General features: G+C 43.5%; 2 protein-coding genes across 3 annotated transcripts in view; one reads left to right on the forward strand and one right to left on the reverse strand.

The window, feature by feature from the left end:
- HNRNPAB (heterogeneous nuclear ribonucleoprotein A/B) overlaps positions 1–10,497 on the forward strand; it is a 30,689-nt gene extending 20,192 nt beyond the window's left edge. For both annotated transcript variants that reach the window (XM_030504553.1, XM_030504556.1), the window contains one exon: positions 5,716–10,497. The gene's annotated coding sequence lies outside the window, so the exon portion shown is untranslated. The remainder of the gene's footprint in view (positions 1–5,715) is intronic.
- A 2,937-nt stretch (positions 10,498–13,434) lies between these two features.
- Positions 13,435–17,427, reverse strand: part of COL23A1 (collagen type XXIII alpha 1 chain) — a 172,014-nt gene continuing 168,021 nt past the window's right edge. The window contains exons 19-26 of the mRNA XM_030504860.1: positions 17,248–17,319; positions 16,473–16,514; positions 15,673–15,699; positions 15,183–15,254; positions 15,041–15,094; positions 14,759–14,785; positions 14,210–14,263; positions 13,435–13,576 (exon numbers count right to left, since the gene is read on the reverse strand). Coding sequence (XP_030360720.1) covers positions 13,463–13,576; positions 14,210–14,263; positions 14,759–14,785; positions 15,041–15,094; positions 15,183–15,254; positions 15,673–15,699; positions 16,473–16,514; positions 17,248–17,319 — 462 coding nt within the window. The 3' untranslated portion in view covers positions 13,435–13,462. The remainder of the gene's footprint in view (positions 13,577–14,209; positions 14,264–14,758; positions 14,786–15,040; positions 15,095–15,182; positions 15,255–15,672; positions 15,700–16,472; positions 16,515–17,247; positions 17,320–17,427) is intronic.

Raw genomic sequence — 17,427 nt, forward strand, 5'->3', positions numbered from 1 at the left:
TTCACACAACTGGAAGAGCAATCTGTACAGAGAGACCGTTCTTTAAAACCTGGTCTTTGCTTTTGTTACAGAAAGCACAAGAGAAAACAATATTTTTGGAGGTCTCAAGCTAATTCATGTACTGTCCATTACAGCTTTAAACTAGAAATACACAATGCAGTACTAATTAATACCATTTTAACATGTTAAAACAATGGCTAAGAAATACTGTTATTAATGCCTTCATTTTTAAAGTAGTTGTTCCCCAAAGAAATGAGTAAATAGAATACTTCTCACGGCACATAACACGATTAAAAAAAAATCACAAAAGAGTTTGCAAATAGAGATGTTAAGTACATTTTCTGTATTCTTAATATCTATATATATTTCCTTTTTTAAAGGTGATACATTTTACAGAGATTTAGTCAGCTTTGTATAAAATACCATGTGAATACATTCAAAACAAAACCACTTTTTGCAAGGTGTCCAAACTGCACGCACACAAATAGCCCTTTCTCCTCTGAACAGCCTTACTGGAGTGATGCAACCACTCCCATAAATAAGGGACACTTGCATAACAAGGTAGAGGATTAAGCCCTATCAGCATCGTTTCAAAACAAACACAGATAAAAGCACACATTGCGTGTATTTCTCTAAGCTGTATACAAACAAGTGAGATTTTCATTTAGATTTTAAACACCAACAGGTACAGTTTCATTATGTTGTTACAGAAATGCTGGTTTTAAAACGCCCGAAGTAATTTAATGCAACAGAGCAAGTGGTTTTCGGTTTTCACTGCAGTATTTTGTGCTGAACATTCATCATACTGAGTATTTTTTTTAAGATACCAGAAAAAAGAACCCCAAAAAGTAACACACAAAGTTGCCAGGTTATGAAATGGTCTATAAAGCTGCACTCCCTCTATGGAACTAACCAGCAAACACAACTCTCATTCTAGCTGATGGCAATTTACTACCTCTCCTGCTTAATTTGGCAGTTCAGTGGGTAACGTGGGTGCTGTGCAAAACCACGTCCTAATTTTTTAATGTAGTTGCAAGAAATGCAAGTTTGATGTGCCCTCCTCACCTGTACTTAATAAATCCATGTAAAATGCACTTTTTAAAGCTAAGCATATAACAAAGTGCTTAACAGCATATAAAAAAAGCAGCAAGTGGTATTAGTGTCATTTACAGATAGTTGGGACATCTCCATTGTAACTTTCTGTTCATTACTATCTGCATTCCATAAGAAATCACACACTGACACAGAAGTGAACTGCCTGTTCCACAGAACCACACAACTATGAGGCAACTTCCACAGAATTTAGTGAACAGGGACAGATTGTTGTCCCGAAATGTAGGAAAACCACAAATGTTAATAATGTATTTCTTATTCCACTCTGTTGTCAGTAATGCTGCTTCTTATGCATTGAAAACTCATATTTCCCAGCTTTCCTGTGGTTTTTCCCCCAGGCTCTCTCCAGCACTATAGACTCATACAATCCATTAAGTCCTTCTTCCATTCTTTTCTAAGTGACAGGTTTTCAGCACTTACTTTAGCTTCAGATTACACAACAGACATCTCTCTTGTTGTGCCTTCTAATGATACACAACCATATGGAAAAGTTGCAGTGGTTCGCCTGGGGACATGCCAATACTAGGAAGTAACATTTAGCTTACAAATGTAAAATGATAATAAAGGAAAATGAAGTTTAGGAAATGGATTTTTTACTCATTGGTTTGCTTTAGTCTGCAATAGATTCCCCAAAGTGGAGCTGTGAAATATTTCTAACTGTGTTAATTCGTAATTAATTATGGTCAGGGACACAATTAAAAGGCAGGTAAATGACAGTGAGACTGGACTGTCCTGTAAGGTTGCCAGGGTCAATCAGTATAGAGATTGCCTGAAGTGTCTTAGGCCTCTTGACATATATTCAGATACTTCACCCCTCACTTGAAAATCTTCCTGGTTAAACAGTTGGAAGGTTGGCTGTGCTACTAAATATGTCAGCAGATACTTAACCAGTGAAACTTAGGAGCTTCAAATGAAATGAGGCAGTACCGAGGTTTTATTCCACCCTTGGGCACCTATTGAGGACACTCTTTGCTATGCTAGTGTGGGTTGGAACCAAACTCATTGATCTGAATTCAGCCAGATACCGACAGTGTTTGTCCAGGATAAGTGGTTTGGGGACATTCCAATTTTCACATTCTCATCATTTGTGCATTAAGATTTGCATATCTTAAATATAAATCTGTTGTCTTTAAAGAACATAATTCAGAGCTTCTGTACTCTGAAATTTAAAAGTAGAAACTTGACAGGTAACCTACTACAGATAGATTTTATTAGTATAATGCTTTAAATCGTCTGGGCAACAGTGGGACTAAAAAACCCCCAAAGACATGAGAATATGATGGTATTTCCCAAGAAAGGAATACCAGATTTAGAAAAAAGATTGAAGTTTCTCTTTATGGGCTCTTGTTTTACAGACACCTTTTCAAACCATGTAGCTGTGCAAAAGGTGTGCCCATCTCTGTGTGCGCTGTCCATTAAGGGACAGTGTCACAACATTAAATCTGCATTAAATTTGTCCTATAGCATAATGTTTGTCTCTTAAAAAAAGATCTCCTGCAGAGGGCAGCATTAAATCAGTATTCAGTGGCCAGGAAACCTAAGTTCTAATACTCGTTCATAACACATATTAAATGTACAGGCTAATAAGGCACATTTACATTGACCAAGGATGGTTATTTACCATTATGATAAAGCTGGAAATTTCTGGCATCTTACTATTTTAATTAAGCTATGCATTACAGATGGGTGAGTTCTTTCATTGTGGCCCAAGAGTCTGCTCTATTTTGCTGACTGCAAAACCATATGCTACATATAAAAATTCATGGATTCACTCTGATGAGCTGTAGGCTGGTGAGATAGTAAACACTGCAGGCTGCAATCTTTGCTGGTGTAATCTGGTTCACTGCTGCAGCCAACACAGTTGTGCTTGGTTACAGCAGCTGAAATGGGACACTGAGCTTTGCACATGGGGGGAAGAGAAGAAAGGAGGCAAACTAGAACACGGGCTTTCTGGTGTGAAAGCCTTGCTCATCACAAACATGCTTCCTGGGTCGTGGGTTACTCTGACAACCTCCAAACCACGGTTAATGACCTGTGTCATTCTCCATGGATTGCTTTTTGTCGTTGCCTAGCGTGTCTTCAACTGCTGAAACCTCAAATGTGTTTTGCTGCTTTGCTTAAGGATTTCATATGCTGAATTACATGAAAATTGAAAGTCTGTAATTATGAAATTACAGAAAACGGAAGCTCACCAAAGTATTTCACCTATTGGTTTTCTGAAAAGAAAACACATCAGGAAGTCTCTTATCATTAGAAGAAACAATCTTATTTTTAAATACATAGGAGAAAAATCCATATGGAAATAAATTCAGCACCATTATATATACAGCAAGTGTAGAAGCAGTGTGTACAAGACAGGCAGCACCCCCCGGAGAATAAAACATAGCATATGGCAATATCTTGATTTGTTTTTCAACTAAAATCCCAGTGCATTAAGGCTTGGAAACAGTCTCAGTTTGCAGTCAGACCGTGTTTTCTCTACCACCTATTTCATAACACAGAGAAATATTCCTGAACTCCCTGGCCAAGCCCACCATTCAGCTGCAAAACTCCAGTTAAATCTCACCTGCCCCATCAGCCCAGGCCAAATCATTGGGTTCATGCTCTGCCGAGGAGCTTTCTCAAGCTGCCAGCACACTTTCAGCACTGAACTGGAGTTACAGACATGGGGATTATTTGCCTATGTTCCCTTCCCCCCAAAAGCTTTAGGGAGCGTTCCCCATGCTGACACTTGGGAGCAGCATCACCTCTCCCGCAGCACTGGGACAAGGCAGCAGCAGCTCTGGCGTTAGTCACGTAATGCATTTACCATGTATGCAGAGCTCTGTAGATCAAAAACTTTTTGGAGGTTTCGAGTGAGTTCTTGTGCCCTCAGGATTCAGTTTGCGAACTCGGCTTCCGAAATTGATTAGGCTGCAGGATGTTGGTAGTAATTGGAAAGATGGTTGTTAGCTACAATTTTAAACAGAACAAGCCTTAGAGAAAGCTGCTTGTCCTCTGCCCCTGGGCACCAGCCAGACATGGTTATCCTTAGCATAATGGCAAGCACCATGCTTTCATGGTCAGTTAAATTAGACTAAGGAATTTTGGCTTGTAAACTAGAGAACAAAAGATAAAACACAAATTTGGCTGGGCCTCAGATTCTCCCAAGATCAGTAACTTAAGCGTGTTATCCAAAATATCTATGGTTCTGAAGGTAACATATACTTCAGTGACCAAGATAAATCAATTGCTGTGTCTCAGACTGACCTACATTTCACAAGCATTATTAGCAGCCTCCCTGTCAATCATCTTCACTGCTGCTGACATCTAGTGGCAACATTCAGCTGTATTTCTGAATTCCTGTAAAACAATCTTACATTCTTTCAAACCAGAGCAGGGGGAATAAAGGTTTCCTGGGGGAAAAATGCTTGTGAGAGGCTGAGATAATCACTGAGTGTGAGTGAGGCTGCCAGTACTACCTACAAGTAAAATTTATCTTCATGAGCTATTTGCAAACTCAAAAGTATTCAAAAGACCCACATAAACATTTTCATATGGAAGGAAAAAAATAATCAACTGATCTGGCATGAATTTGCTGAGCAAAGCACATTTTTTTTAACTCTTCCCAATAAGATCATGACTGCTCTGAAACAACTGAACAACCCACTCTTCTAAATTCGCATGTGTGGAAGGCACATGCAATAGATTTCCTCTTAGACTGTGTCATCGATACAGAAATCAACAGCTCCTCTAATACAGTCTGTTGATGTGCACAATACAATCAGTAAGGAACACTCAGAATAGTAAAAGCATAAGGTCAGAAGATAAAGGCCAAACGCAGGGATCTCAGGTGAGGGATGGGAAGGACTTTGAGTGCAGATCACAGCAAAACCCCTTGTACCTTGTTCTGTTCCCAGGAGCTCTGCTTCCCACAGGTCTCAGCTGCATTGCTGATAAGACAGGGTTGCCAGAGCATAGACATACCACCAGCAGATCCTCAGAGATCTTCTGGTTAGTTCCTCGTGGCTGGAGTGACAGCGGGTGCTGTGTACAGCAGGATCCACACCTGCCAGCATTCCTGATGGAAATGACAGCGGCAGAAGTCCGAGAAGTCCAGAGAAGCTGCTGCACACAGCCTGCAATGTGTGTGTGTGCAGTCAGGCATCCTGAACACCAGAGCTGCTGCAGGTGCATGGATGGATCTCCTCTGTGTGTGCTGGGCTCCCCAGGTTTGGGATGCAGAACAAACCAATGCAGAGAGGGTGTTTTCTTGGGAATTTTCAAAGATGATCCCTACAACGTTTGGCAGCTGAGGCAGTAGCACTGATGGGTATGGGCACGAGCAGCAGTCCTGTGCTAGGAGTATAATTCCAGCCTTCCTCCTTGACTGGCATGGAAACGCTGTGAGTGGTCAGGCTGTGCCTTGGGGACATGGAAGAACAAGCCTAATTAAGAGGTTCAGTCGATGCAAAATGAGCTCTCTTCCTCCATTACAAACACATGTCTCGGGTTCTGTGGCAGCAGAGGAGGCTCTGTGCTGGGAGGGGGACGGCTGCCACGCAGAGCGGTGACAGCAATAGGTAAAGCACTATTCTGGTATTCTGTATCAATGTTTTGCAGGCCTGGCAGTGGTCACAGTTGATGCCTACAAGCACTGGATATTCCACAAGTTGAAGACGGAATATTGACTTGTTTACCTGAAGATAATAGGACTTCGGGGTATTTCCTCAGAGAAAATATAAATTTTAATATAATTTCATAAGCTTTGGAGGTTAGCTTGTCTTGTAGCTTCAGTGATATCAACCTTCTTCAAGTAGGAGCTAGATAGAAAGCTGTTTAGTTTTTGCCAGCGTATGTAAAACAAGACTTTTCTATCTGCATTGTAGATTGTTTGTGGACACTTCCAGATTCTTGTGCTTTCTGCAGTCATTCTGGGGACTGAACTCTCATTGATACCCATAGAGGTTCCATCAACAGGACACGTGCAGGAATTTGAGTGTAGAAGCCCACAGCGTGGTTTGGAATAGTGAATTGCTTTTAGTTTGGAGATGACTGGGGGAAGATGGGAAGATCAACTGTACATTAAGGGAACAATTACAGATCTTCTTCCCCGTGACATCAATGAGAGATTTGCCTTCAACCTTCCACAGAAGAAGTCTTTTAGCTTTAATTTGGGACAGTAAAGGGGTTTTTCAAAAGCACTAAAAGACAGTGGGAGCTCATTCAACGGCTCCTGATGCCTTTAAAAACCCCTACACCAAAAGTGATAGCTGACAACATGAAATGGAAGTAAATAAAAATGCATTTTCATTGCTGTTTTGAGTTACATAATTCTTGTTTCTTGATTTGTTAGTTGATCTGAATTTACATGGATTTTATCTATATGGTGGCCAAGAAAATGGCCAGTAACTGGTAAAGGTGCAAAGTATAGCCACAAAGCAAGCAATGTGTAGGTGTAGACCCTAAGAGGGTAACAAAGGTAACAGAAGTTCACTGCCTACAGCCATAAGACTTTTGTGTCCACATCTACTGAGCTAGATGGCCTTTTCAGCATTTACCAGCAGATGACCGATGTTCCCAGATGACTAAAGGCATTCAAGGACACACAGGACCCAGGCACAGATAAGAACTCACAGCCATCAGGCACATGTCACCCTACCTGCATGGAGCACTGAGCATGTTGCTGCTGCTCTTCAGAACACAGAGCAAGAACTCCCTTAGCGCTAGGTCAGCTTGTGCAGACTCATTGTCCCTGGATGGTCGCATCCTTCTCAAGTCCTCTCTGTCAGCAGCTGCCGTAAGAGATGCAGCAGAACAAGGATCTAACAGAGGGTTCGGATCTACTTAATGCACCAGAAATGACTCCCTTCTGTATTCTCTAAACTCCAGGCCACAAAGAGCCCTGATACCGTGGTCGGGCCCTTAATTTCACCCACGACTCCCACACAGAGCCTAGCAACTTACATTGGGCTAAAGTATTTCCTCCAGAAATGAGCTATTAACTCAAAAAGGCATTAAAGTGATGGGAATTACATCACTGGTCTGGTGAGGATTAACCAGTCTCACCATTAAAAAGCCATGTCTGTCTTTGATTTTCATGTAGCTTCAGCTTCTACCCGTTGGATGGATATTTGTACATCTTTCCCTATTCAGTTTAAAAACTTGTTAATATAAAGTGTCTCCTCCCTTTAAAGGAATCTGATTGCTTCTTGATCTTCATTGTAAGCTGAACAGACTCTGCTGTAAGCTATTTTCCTCCCTGAAATAACTTTTTATGGCTCTTCACTGCACAATCTCTATTTTTGCCAACATCTTTAAAAATGAACAGTGGAATAGTTGGCACATTTTTAATTGATCTCACTTATGCCATATGCAGATATCAAAATCATAATTCTCCTTTCATTCATTACCCTGCTCCGCATGGGATGTGCCTGAGACAAGGTTATCTAAAGAAAAAGGCTGAAAAAGGGGAGAAGGAAGAGGACAAGGGGGATGTGCAGAGTTACTGAGTTTACAGTTAAAACCATGTGAACCAAGAAAAATTAAATGCAAATGAACCCTACAAACCAAACCAGTTAAATACTCCAAACTCCCAAGTTTTGGGAGCCCCAAAAGCAATATTACGTGCTCTGTTGTTTAAGAACAGGCTTTAACAGAGCCCTCCCTGTCCTGCAGCTCCCTACACTGAAAGTATGACTGGGGTTTTGTGGTTTGGAATTCTGCAGTGAATGCTTCTTTGGGAATTAGGTTTCTGCAGTAACAAAGTGCTTGCACATCTTCAGCCACAAACCCAGGACAGCACCCAGAGGTGCTTCCTCTTAATAAAAACAAGCTTTTCTTGATAGTAGTAGAAGAAACCACAAGTAGTCGAGGTGGTTCTGTTTAGCCAAAGAATTGCTATTTCCATCCTACCAACGGCAGGTAGCAATGAGTGGAGCTTGGCTTTGTTTCCTCTGCAAGTTGCAAGTCCTCTCGGTTGACCAGGTGGTACACAGCAGCTTCTGCCATTTCTAGGGCTGCATCCTTTTTTTCTTCTTTGTTTTCAGCCAGGTTTTTTCACCCTTTTAATGTGCATGTGCAATGCAAGTACAGAGGTGAGAGGCAAATGAGGACAGGGATCTCTCCCTCCTTCATGCGATAAGGCACATGAGGCAACACACTGTCCAGTACTGTTAGTTCACACAGCAACACCAGCAGTGAACACTGTTCATTCCCAGCTACTGTCAGTGGTACCTGTATCAAATCCTCGTGTAATCATGCGTATCTTATGGGTTTGGGAGCTTTACAATATTTTCAAAGTCCAGAAATGACAGAATCCAGTATAAAAAAAGGTCAATATATTACTGTTGAGAGTTTTTTTTTCCTTTTTTTATACAAAAATTAAAAAGATCCAAATATATCACATTATTTACATACTGTGCTTCATGCTTAGAGATCACTGAAAAAGAACACACAGACATTCTAATCAGAGAAACGCTCCATTCATTACACTTACGAATCTTATTGTTAGTATTTTATGAGGATTGGCATTCAGATTCCTTTCAATATTAACAGTACATCCAGAATTAAAACCTTCTATATGCTAAGGGTGTGCTCACATTCTAACCAGAGGTTTGCATCAGTTAGTAACGCACTTGCTATTAACTTGAACTGTGTCCATATACCACATGTTTGAAACTGGGTTAGTGATTCCATTCAGCTTCACTGTCCTACCCTTGTTGGAGAAGGAGGTTACAGCAGCCTACAAGTCTGGATCAAACCCTCATCTTACGGTGGGGACACGTCTCCTCATTCTCCCAGGCTGCCTTTAGTACTTACAACCCCTGGCTGTTGTGGCTGTGTGAAATGCTATGAACTTCCTGACGACCCGCACCCGGATTCGCTGAGCACTGAAGCAGCGGAGTGGTGGAGGATTATAATTACAACGGCAGAAAAGTCTTTGTTTGGATATAAATGTTTTTGTAACTGCAGTAAAGAGTTAATCCATTATAAAAGTCTCAGCTAGAGGGTATGGGCTAAGTCACACCAGCACACTGTGCAGTGGTGCAGCCTTTGCATAAGAGGTTCCTAAACTGCCTGGCCCATAACAAAAGCCTAGCCTGAGCAAGCCTGACAAAAGGCATTGCTACCCACAGTACTAACAAGAGTGAGATTTCATTTTTACTTCCTAACACCAGCCTACAGCTGTGGGGAACAAGACGTGAAGCTAGATGGAATTTTGCTCTCCCAAGGCATGACATACGTCTTGCCAAGCGTATACGCTGGTGCTTAAAGGATGCGCAGCAGTGCAAACAATCACCATGCAGCAAACAAAATCACTCAGGACCTGCTCAGGGCTTTACAATTATTAGTACTGTACCTTATGCCAACATCCTGCTACTGGCAGTCCGTCTGGTCCCTGCAAAATTGAGAGTACAGACTGAATTTCCATTGACACTGACTCAAGTGTCAAGACCCCAAAACCTGAAGCTCAGTCTTCACCATGAAAGGTTTAGCAACACCATTAATTGCCATGCAAAACCTATTTACTGTATGTGCACAGAAATAAATATGCAGGCAATGTAACCCATGTGTCACTCACCACACAAAACTGAATACACCCCAGGGTAAGAATAAAATAACCTACACTTCTTTCTCCTTCAAACAAAAAGGAAAATGTGAACAAATACAAAACTTTGGAAGCACAGTAAATTAACTTCATAATCTGCTTTATAAAGTAGTGGGGTTTGCAATCAGACACATATGGAAAGCATGATGTGGAAATGTATTTTTTTGTTAATATGAGCTTTTTAGTTTGGGGCAGTGATGTAATTTTCTTTTCTGGATGATCTTATTGTGTTAAATCCCATCCTGCAGTACTTAGTTCCTTTAAGAAATCTTGCTGAACTGACTGAAATAGGATGAGTTGTGGACTGTGCAAAGGGAGTGAAAATATTTGTCTTGTTCTGATGGAGATAACAAGAAACATACAGAAATCAAAGCCAGAAGAGCTTACTTACCAGGAGGGAAACACTGAAAAGGAAGGAGCCCCTTAGAAGAGGAACGGACTATGTGTGACCAGCTCTTTCAAGATACTTTTAGCTGACTTGAGCTGCCTTTTCTGATGCTGGATTTTTTTAAGGCTCTTGGATCTCTGGTTGCATGAATTTCTGCATGTAGAGCTACAGAGAGCACACATGCACTGACCCTGCCCTCAGAGCCACCTCCAAGTTACCCAGGGGTGGAAGCCACGAGGATGCGTGCGCAGCGGAGAGAACTGCCAGTGCAAATACAGGTCAAAATGCATTTTTACATTTTTTACTGTAAATGTCAGTCATCACATTTTTTGTATTCTGTATTGATTTTATATGTAAAATAGCCTATGCCCAATAAAACAGATGCAGTGAGTAAGGTTACCCTCTCCAGATACTCAGAGTGTAACAGGTCGAGTTATTTGCACGTGCTTTCCTGTAACATCAGTTAGAAAACACACATTTTTCTGCTGTCACCAGTCAGTATTTTGGGTCATAGCTATTCATAAGAAGAAATGCAGCTTGTCAGAGTTGTCTGGGGTTGAAGGGGACAAGGTGCAGAGGAGTAGTTTCACCTAGAAAGGTCCTGACCTGTTAAAGTGCATCCTGACACCAATAGGCACAGGGTTAATTTCTGCCCTCGGCTTTTTCTCCTTGCCTTGCACTCAAAATACTTATTGTGGCCATTGTAAAACTCCACACCTGTGTACCCTGCTTCACTTGAGTGATTCCAGAATGACTTGTCACCTTCAAAAGAGCTTTGCAACCTGTGTGTGAGGCTCATGCTCATGCTCCTGGACTGAAAGCCATCACTGAGAACCCAGCAAGCCTCCATCGTACAGCGGGGTACAGAACAAAGATGGCACTCCCAGAACCAACATGCAACTAACCCTCATGTACCTAAAAGCAGAAAGACGTGCAAGCACTTTACTACATATTGGAGAAATCACCTACTGCAGTGCACAATGCCTTCAGTACAGACAGTTTTCTATATAGTGTTTTCTGTATAGTTAAGATGGGAGATACTTGGTAAATATAACATCTCTGGGGAGTAAATATGAAGAGTTGAAGCGGGCCTGCTGCTAGTAATTGGTTTCTTTGACACATATGAAAGTAATTTAACTTTTTGAAAGGGAGACAGCTTACTGCCCTTTTGTTTCTCTGAAGACAAACTGCAAATCATCTAAACATGCAGCATTTTCCATGGTTAAAAAAATGAAACTAAAACAATAACCTTTTCTAGCTAGTCGTGCAGAGCCCTTCTGGGGAGCAGAGCACAAACTTGCCTGCATAACCACTGCCCTTCAACCTGAGCTACATGCTGACACCACAAATGCCCTTTAATGCCAGAGCAGTGACCCCTGCTCTGCAGAATTGGCCATTCATTTGAGGAAAGCTTTTCAAAACCCAGCTGGAAGGCACGAGGGGAATCAAACTGGGCCACAGGTGCTGAGGGAAACCAGAACTAACTGTTATCATAAAGGGGAAACGTCCCCTAGTGTGATCTCTCGTTGCTTACACTCCTTACCTAAAGTAGTTTTAACTGGGAGGAAGAAGGAGAAAACACATCAGCATCCTTCCCTAAATGCCCAAGTGAAACATCTTGTTCCAGCCCTGCTGCCTTGTGTCCTTCCTCTCCCTAGAGGGATTCGCTCCTTGGGACAGGGCTTGACCACAGCAGAAACACACACAAGCCATGCAAGAAGAGGAAAGAGAGCAGATACTGTACCAAAGGGCAGGGCACGCTCGCCCCGTCCAGGCCTGGTAAACCTGGGTCCCTTTTGCAGCCTGCAATGCTGCAATCTGCCTGTGTGAAAACATAACTGCTTGTTGAGAGTGAGAAAGGACACGGGAGTTACTCAAACGGACAGAGGAGGAATGGTCCAGAACTTTACACCTCTATTTCTGATGACACAGCAAGTCAGCAGAGTGGTTTTATGGTAGGGAATTCACAGACATACAGAGCCTGTCATCTGGGAAAGATCTTCTATACACAAACCAGAGATTCACATTTGTAACAGCGCAGTGAAAAAGATGAGGGTTAAATCATCCAACATGTTGAGGGAGGAAGGGGGATCCATCAGGAACAAAAAATTTAATTGTAGTTCACATTCAATCTCCAGGCAAAATAAAGCATAGTGACTGAGGGAGCTTTTTGCTGGTATAGTGGAGCTGTACAACAGCTTTGATTGGCATAACTGTGCTGGCGGGGTGAGAAAAAGTTACTTTTAGACAAGAAATGGGTTTTTGGAGCCTGTTGTACCTGCCAGTACTAATTACATGCCTCTGAACTAAGGTCTAACAGCTACATTTAAGGCCAGGTTGGACACAGGGGCTTGGAGCAACCCACTCTAGTGGAAGGTGTCCCTGCCCGTGGCAGGGGGTTGGAGCTGGATGAGCTTTAATGTCCCTTCCAATCCAAACCATATAATTCTATGATTTAAGTAGTTTCCGTTCGATAAAAATCACTCTTTTCATCCTGCAGCCTCAAAGTATTTTAGAGAAAGGATCTCTCTGGTTTTAGTCATCATATGAAAAGCAGTAATGAAAAGGAGGTAGATTTTACCAGGCCAAGTAACTTGTTATAAACCAGTACATGTTTTTTTCTGGGCCCTGTCGAAGGAGAGGTTCTGGAAGTGAACGTGGGAGATCCCCCTTCCTCAGGCTCAAACACACAGGAGGTTCCCTGGAAAGCCTCTCTGCACACACTGCTCAGTGGTGGACTGGGATGTGTTCAAGAAGGGACAGATCTGAGCCATGAGCTGCTATCTCAGGTAGAGAAACATGGGGATGTCTCTTCTCCCAGCGGCACTTTCTGGCAGCCTGGGGACCTCCAGCTCATCCGTCACTTACCTTTGGCAGCACTAAGATGCCACCAACTCTGAACCACATCCCCACACAGGACAGCTAGAGCCAGGCCCACCCCTCGCTTGGTTTGTGGAGACGAAAGGGTGGAATCTTGCTTTCTAATTGCCTGATCTTGCTTTCTGATTGCCTCCCATCCACTGCATGGAGTTACTCCCTGATTTCCAATGTACTCAAAAGCCAGGCCGCAGCTTCACCAGGGCACGCTATCTCCCGAAGAGCATTACTGAAACCCATTGTTCCTGACTACAATAAGAAGGTCTTTATACAAAGATTCTTTCTTTTTACTGCTGTGGCTTGCTCCCATCTGGCCAGTGAGGAGCCCTTAGAGCAAGCAATGAGCTTCCAGCAGTGCCGATAAACCATTAGGAAAAGTGAGAAAACAATAACCATCTGCTCTGATTTACTGCAAAATAAAGAACTAACCGAACCCTCCCTCCCTTTCCCTGGCTGCAAACCCACGTCTCCTTATCCATCCCGGCAGCGCGTGCTTAGGGTGGCTGAAATAAAGGACATACCACGGGGCAAGGCTGATCCAGTCCGGGGGGGCCTGGTTCCCCCTTCTGCCCTTTGGCTCCTTTTCTGCCCGGTATTCCTCGCTCACCCTGTTGGCACAGCAGGAAGATATCAGGAACAGGAAGGGAAACACCTTTGGCTCTAAGTCACACAGCACTTGCAGAATCCCCCACCTCAGCCAGGATGTTTGCACTGAGAAATTAAATCACTGTGGAAATCTTCAGTGAAAGCTGGGTGGAGATATTTTAATAGATAATTTGATAACAGAATGACTAAATGACTGGTTTCTGCTAGAAACCAGGTTGGTATCTGACAGTAAATGGAAGCACCAGCTTCCAGCACTGCCCTGTGCTCAGCTGGGCTCCTACCTCCGGCTGGGCATCCCTTTGTTTGAGGATCCCTGGAACAAAACCTTTGACTCTCATCCATTTTCAAGGTCTATAAACCCTAACTAGCAATTCTTTGCAACCTGGAGCTGTCAGGCTGCTCCATTTCCCCACAATGGTTGTGCTGGAGGGGGCAGGATTACAGAAAGCACTTCTCAGTGGGTAGGAATTAACTGGATGTCCCGTCTCGTGCTGGGACCAGGCAAATACTTGTGTGCAGAAAAGGCCTTATAGGGGTGAGCTGAGAAACACACCCAGGCTGGAGAGGGAACCAGCACCCATGGCAAGAGCATCATCCTGCTCCCACGAGCATCTCTGCAGCCAGAACCCACTCACCTTCTCGCCTCTTTCACTTCGCTCTCCTTTCTCTCCTCTGAGACCTGGGAAACCCTGTCACAACCATTTTTAGATGAAGAAGGGTAAAAAAAGAGAGGTTGGTGAGTTTAGTGTGTGAACATCCCAGCATGAGCTCAACATAAGCAATCTCCAGCAATCAACCCATCCTCCCACGGTGAAGAACATGGTATTTTCTTCCTGATGACTTGGTATGTCAGCAGTTTCTTGGGAAAGCTGGTGCTTTACCATACCCCGCTAACATTGCAGCTATCAGAGTGTCTCATTTCACTGAATCCAATACAAGTACTCTCAGGTGGAAAGGGAAACCCCCACAGCATCTTTAGCTGAGCAGTTACCGCTGTGCAGTGGAATAATCCAGCAACTGGCCTGAATTAAGCCCTTTCCCACAGACATCATTCCATGGGCACCGTGTTTAAGGGACAGCAGTCTATACAGGGTTAGCTACATACTTCTCTAACAATCTCAAGCAATTTGATGGCCTTTACACGCATGTTTCTACATATCACAAGTAATGTTTTCCATACTCACATCCAATCCTGGCTCCCCTGGTTTTCCCTGCAGTAATAAAATAGTAAAATAAAAGTTCAGACATGCTGTATCGAGTTTGGTGTTGCAGACAAACTTATACCCACTTGGTAAAATATGGGGCTCACCTACCAACCCCTGAGGTTCAAAGGGGAGCCCCTCACCACACACTGGGGTCATGCTGGTAAGCCCAGCTCTGGTGGGACCCACTATGGAAAGAGTTTACAGCCCCTGTTTTAGGATTACACCACACCACCACCACTGCTTCCCCACACCAATAACTACCTTCTCTCCTTTGGTACCGGGTAGGCCGATGAGCCCTGGAGCACCTGGGAGACCCTTGGAGAAAAGGGAAACACAGCATTGGGATAGCTGCTTTACAGGTTGCTGTTGATGGCCAGAAATGAGGCATGGCAAAACAACTCACAGCGGGTCCAGTGTGGCCGTGGTCGCCCTTCTCACCACTGTCACCTTTTTCTCCCTTCGCACCATCCAAGCCCTGCAGAAACGAAATGGCATCAGCCAAGATAGACCTGGCAGCTCTGCCACCCCGTGCATCCACCACCTCCTGCCACATCTCTGGGGTGCTTATACCCATGCTGCTGTTAATGCCTTCCTCTTGACTACATCATATAAGAAAGTAGTTGAAAACACAGGTTTATGCTGTGGGTTTGGAAACCCTGACTTGCACGTGCCAGTGGCTCTCAGGACTCTGTGCTGGAAGGAGGTTTAGGATCATAAATGTGTTTGGAAGGAAAAATGGCTTGTTTGCTGCAATGCCAAACTGCTCAACGGCATAACCAAGGGATGTGTTGTCACAAAAACATCAGTCCCCAGAGCTGACAGGCCTTTGTGAGCCTGTAAATAATGCACTGGCAGCCGGGAAACAGTGGGTGACATTTCATTTATTGACTTACTTTAGGCCCCTGGATTCCTGGAGGACCCTGCAGGAAAGACAATGGTGCATTTGAGCAAAACACAGTTTCAAAACCAAAGCTCAAAGTTTGCTTCCCAAACCATTTCTTGCTCAAATTATGGGCTGACAATGGCCAAATATTTCTTTTCAAGACAGGTGGCAGTTTATTTGGTTCTCTGACGTCAAATCAGGGGGAAGGGGAAGTGGAAAAGAGCAACTTTGCAACAATAAAGCTCTGCGACATGAGCTTTGCTGACTGAAGTGACAGCAAGCTCTGGAGGGTGGCATCCTGCCACCATGGCCCTCCAAGCCTGGACACATCCTGGCCTTCCTGATGCCCTTGACAGCTCCTCAGCCTTTTGGAGCATCGTCTTTTGTAGCATCGTAGGTACCAAACACTTTAGATACCTGCACCAAAACTGCTCTGTGTATTCATCGCCACCCGCATCCTCTCCCACTGCAGTTGATGGCACAAATCTTAATGACTTGGGCAAGTTTATGGGAATACAGACACTGTTGAGGTGGGGAACAGGCTTTCCCATCCCATAAGGTTTTCTCTTTTCCCCATTCCAAGGAACAACTTGGTTATTTGCAAAATGTGCCATAAGCACTGATGTACTCTCCTAAATCAGGCGCTTCCAAAGATAGCACACAATGCTGCAGCTCTTCCCTGGTTTTGATCCCAGATCCACAGCAGCCCACAGCGATTAAACAGAGCAAACCACCCTCATCTTAACTAATCACTTGTGATACAAATCTGCAGCAATGCTCAAGTGCACAAGCTGCTTCCCAGAGTCTTACCATAGGGCCGGGTAATCCGGGGGGTCCAGGCTCGGGTATGATCTGCAGAAGGGAATTAAACAGCATGTGAATGGAACACAGGGACAAGACAGTTTGGGAATGGAAACCTCACATGGCCCAGAATCATGATTTAGTGCCCTCTGATTTAATAGCTTTAATCAAAATACCTGCTAATCAGAGTTGCTTGTAGTGTTTATAAATAAATGAATCTTAACAAGCACATGAATCAAGCTGGCCTCTAGAATGAGAAGTGTGAGCCATGTATCTGCCAATCACAGAATGGATGTAATGGAAAATGATGCCATTTTTTGCACAGACCAGAGGGAACCAGCCCTTTTGGTTAAAAACCCCAAAAAATGCAGAACAAAATTGGAGCTCTCATATCATTAATTAAAAACTATCAAACCTCACCACTTTTGCTTAAAAGAAAAAGGCATTGATAAGGAAAAAAGGATGCTGAAACGCTATAAAACTGCAAGGAGCCCAGTATGTTTTCAGAACAAAACGTAATTCCAACAGCAGCATCCAGTATCTCAACCATCAATTCAAAACCTAAAGTAACTTTGCAGTGCTGAGTGTGCAAAGCATTCTTCCCACACGGATAAACCCCATTTAGACACATCTGGAAGTTCTTGTAGCAAAGTACAAGTTCTTGTAGTTGGGTTTTGCTCCCCTTCACTATGCTGATGGATGTGGGACCAGCAACTCAGCCTGCACCCCCCAACCTCGCCTGACGCCACATCATGGAAGAGGCTTTAAGTTGCCAGGATCTTACATGATTGTTCTGCAAACACGGTGACCCGGTGTCCCCTTTATCTCCTTTGTCTCCTTTTGGTCCTTCTGCTCCCTAAAAGATAGAAAAGGACCGCTGACGTGGTGCATCTCCCAGGAAAGCAAAAACAAGAGAAAATTACATCTGTCTTCCTCCTAACTCCAGCAAAGCTCGTGTTCATCC

This window comes from Strigops habroptila, chromosome 12, assembly GCF_004027225.2.
Source record: "Strigops habroptila isolate Jane chromosome 12, bStrHab1.2.pri, whole genome shotgun sequence".
In the NCBI taxonomy this organism is placed as follows: domain Eukaryota; kingdom Metazoa; phylum Chordata; class Aves; order Psittaciformes; family Psittacidae; genus Strigops; species Strigops habroptila.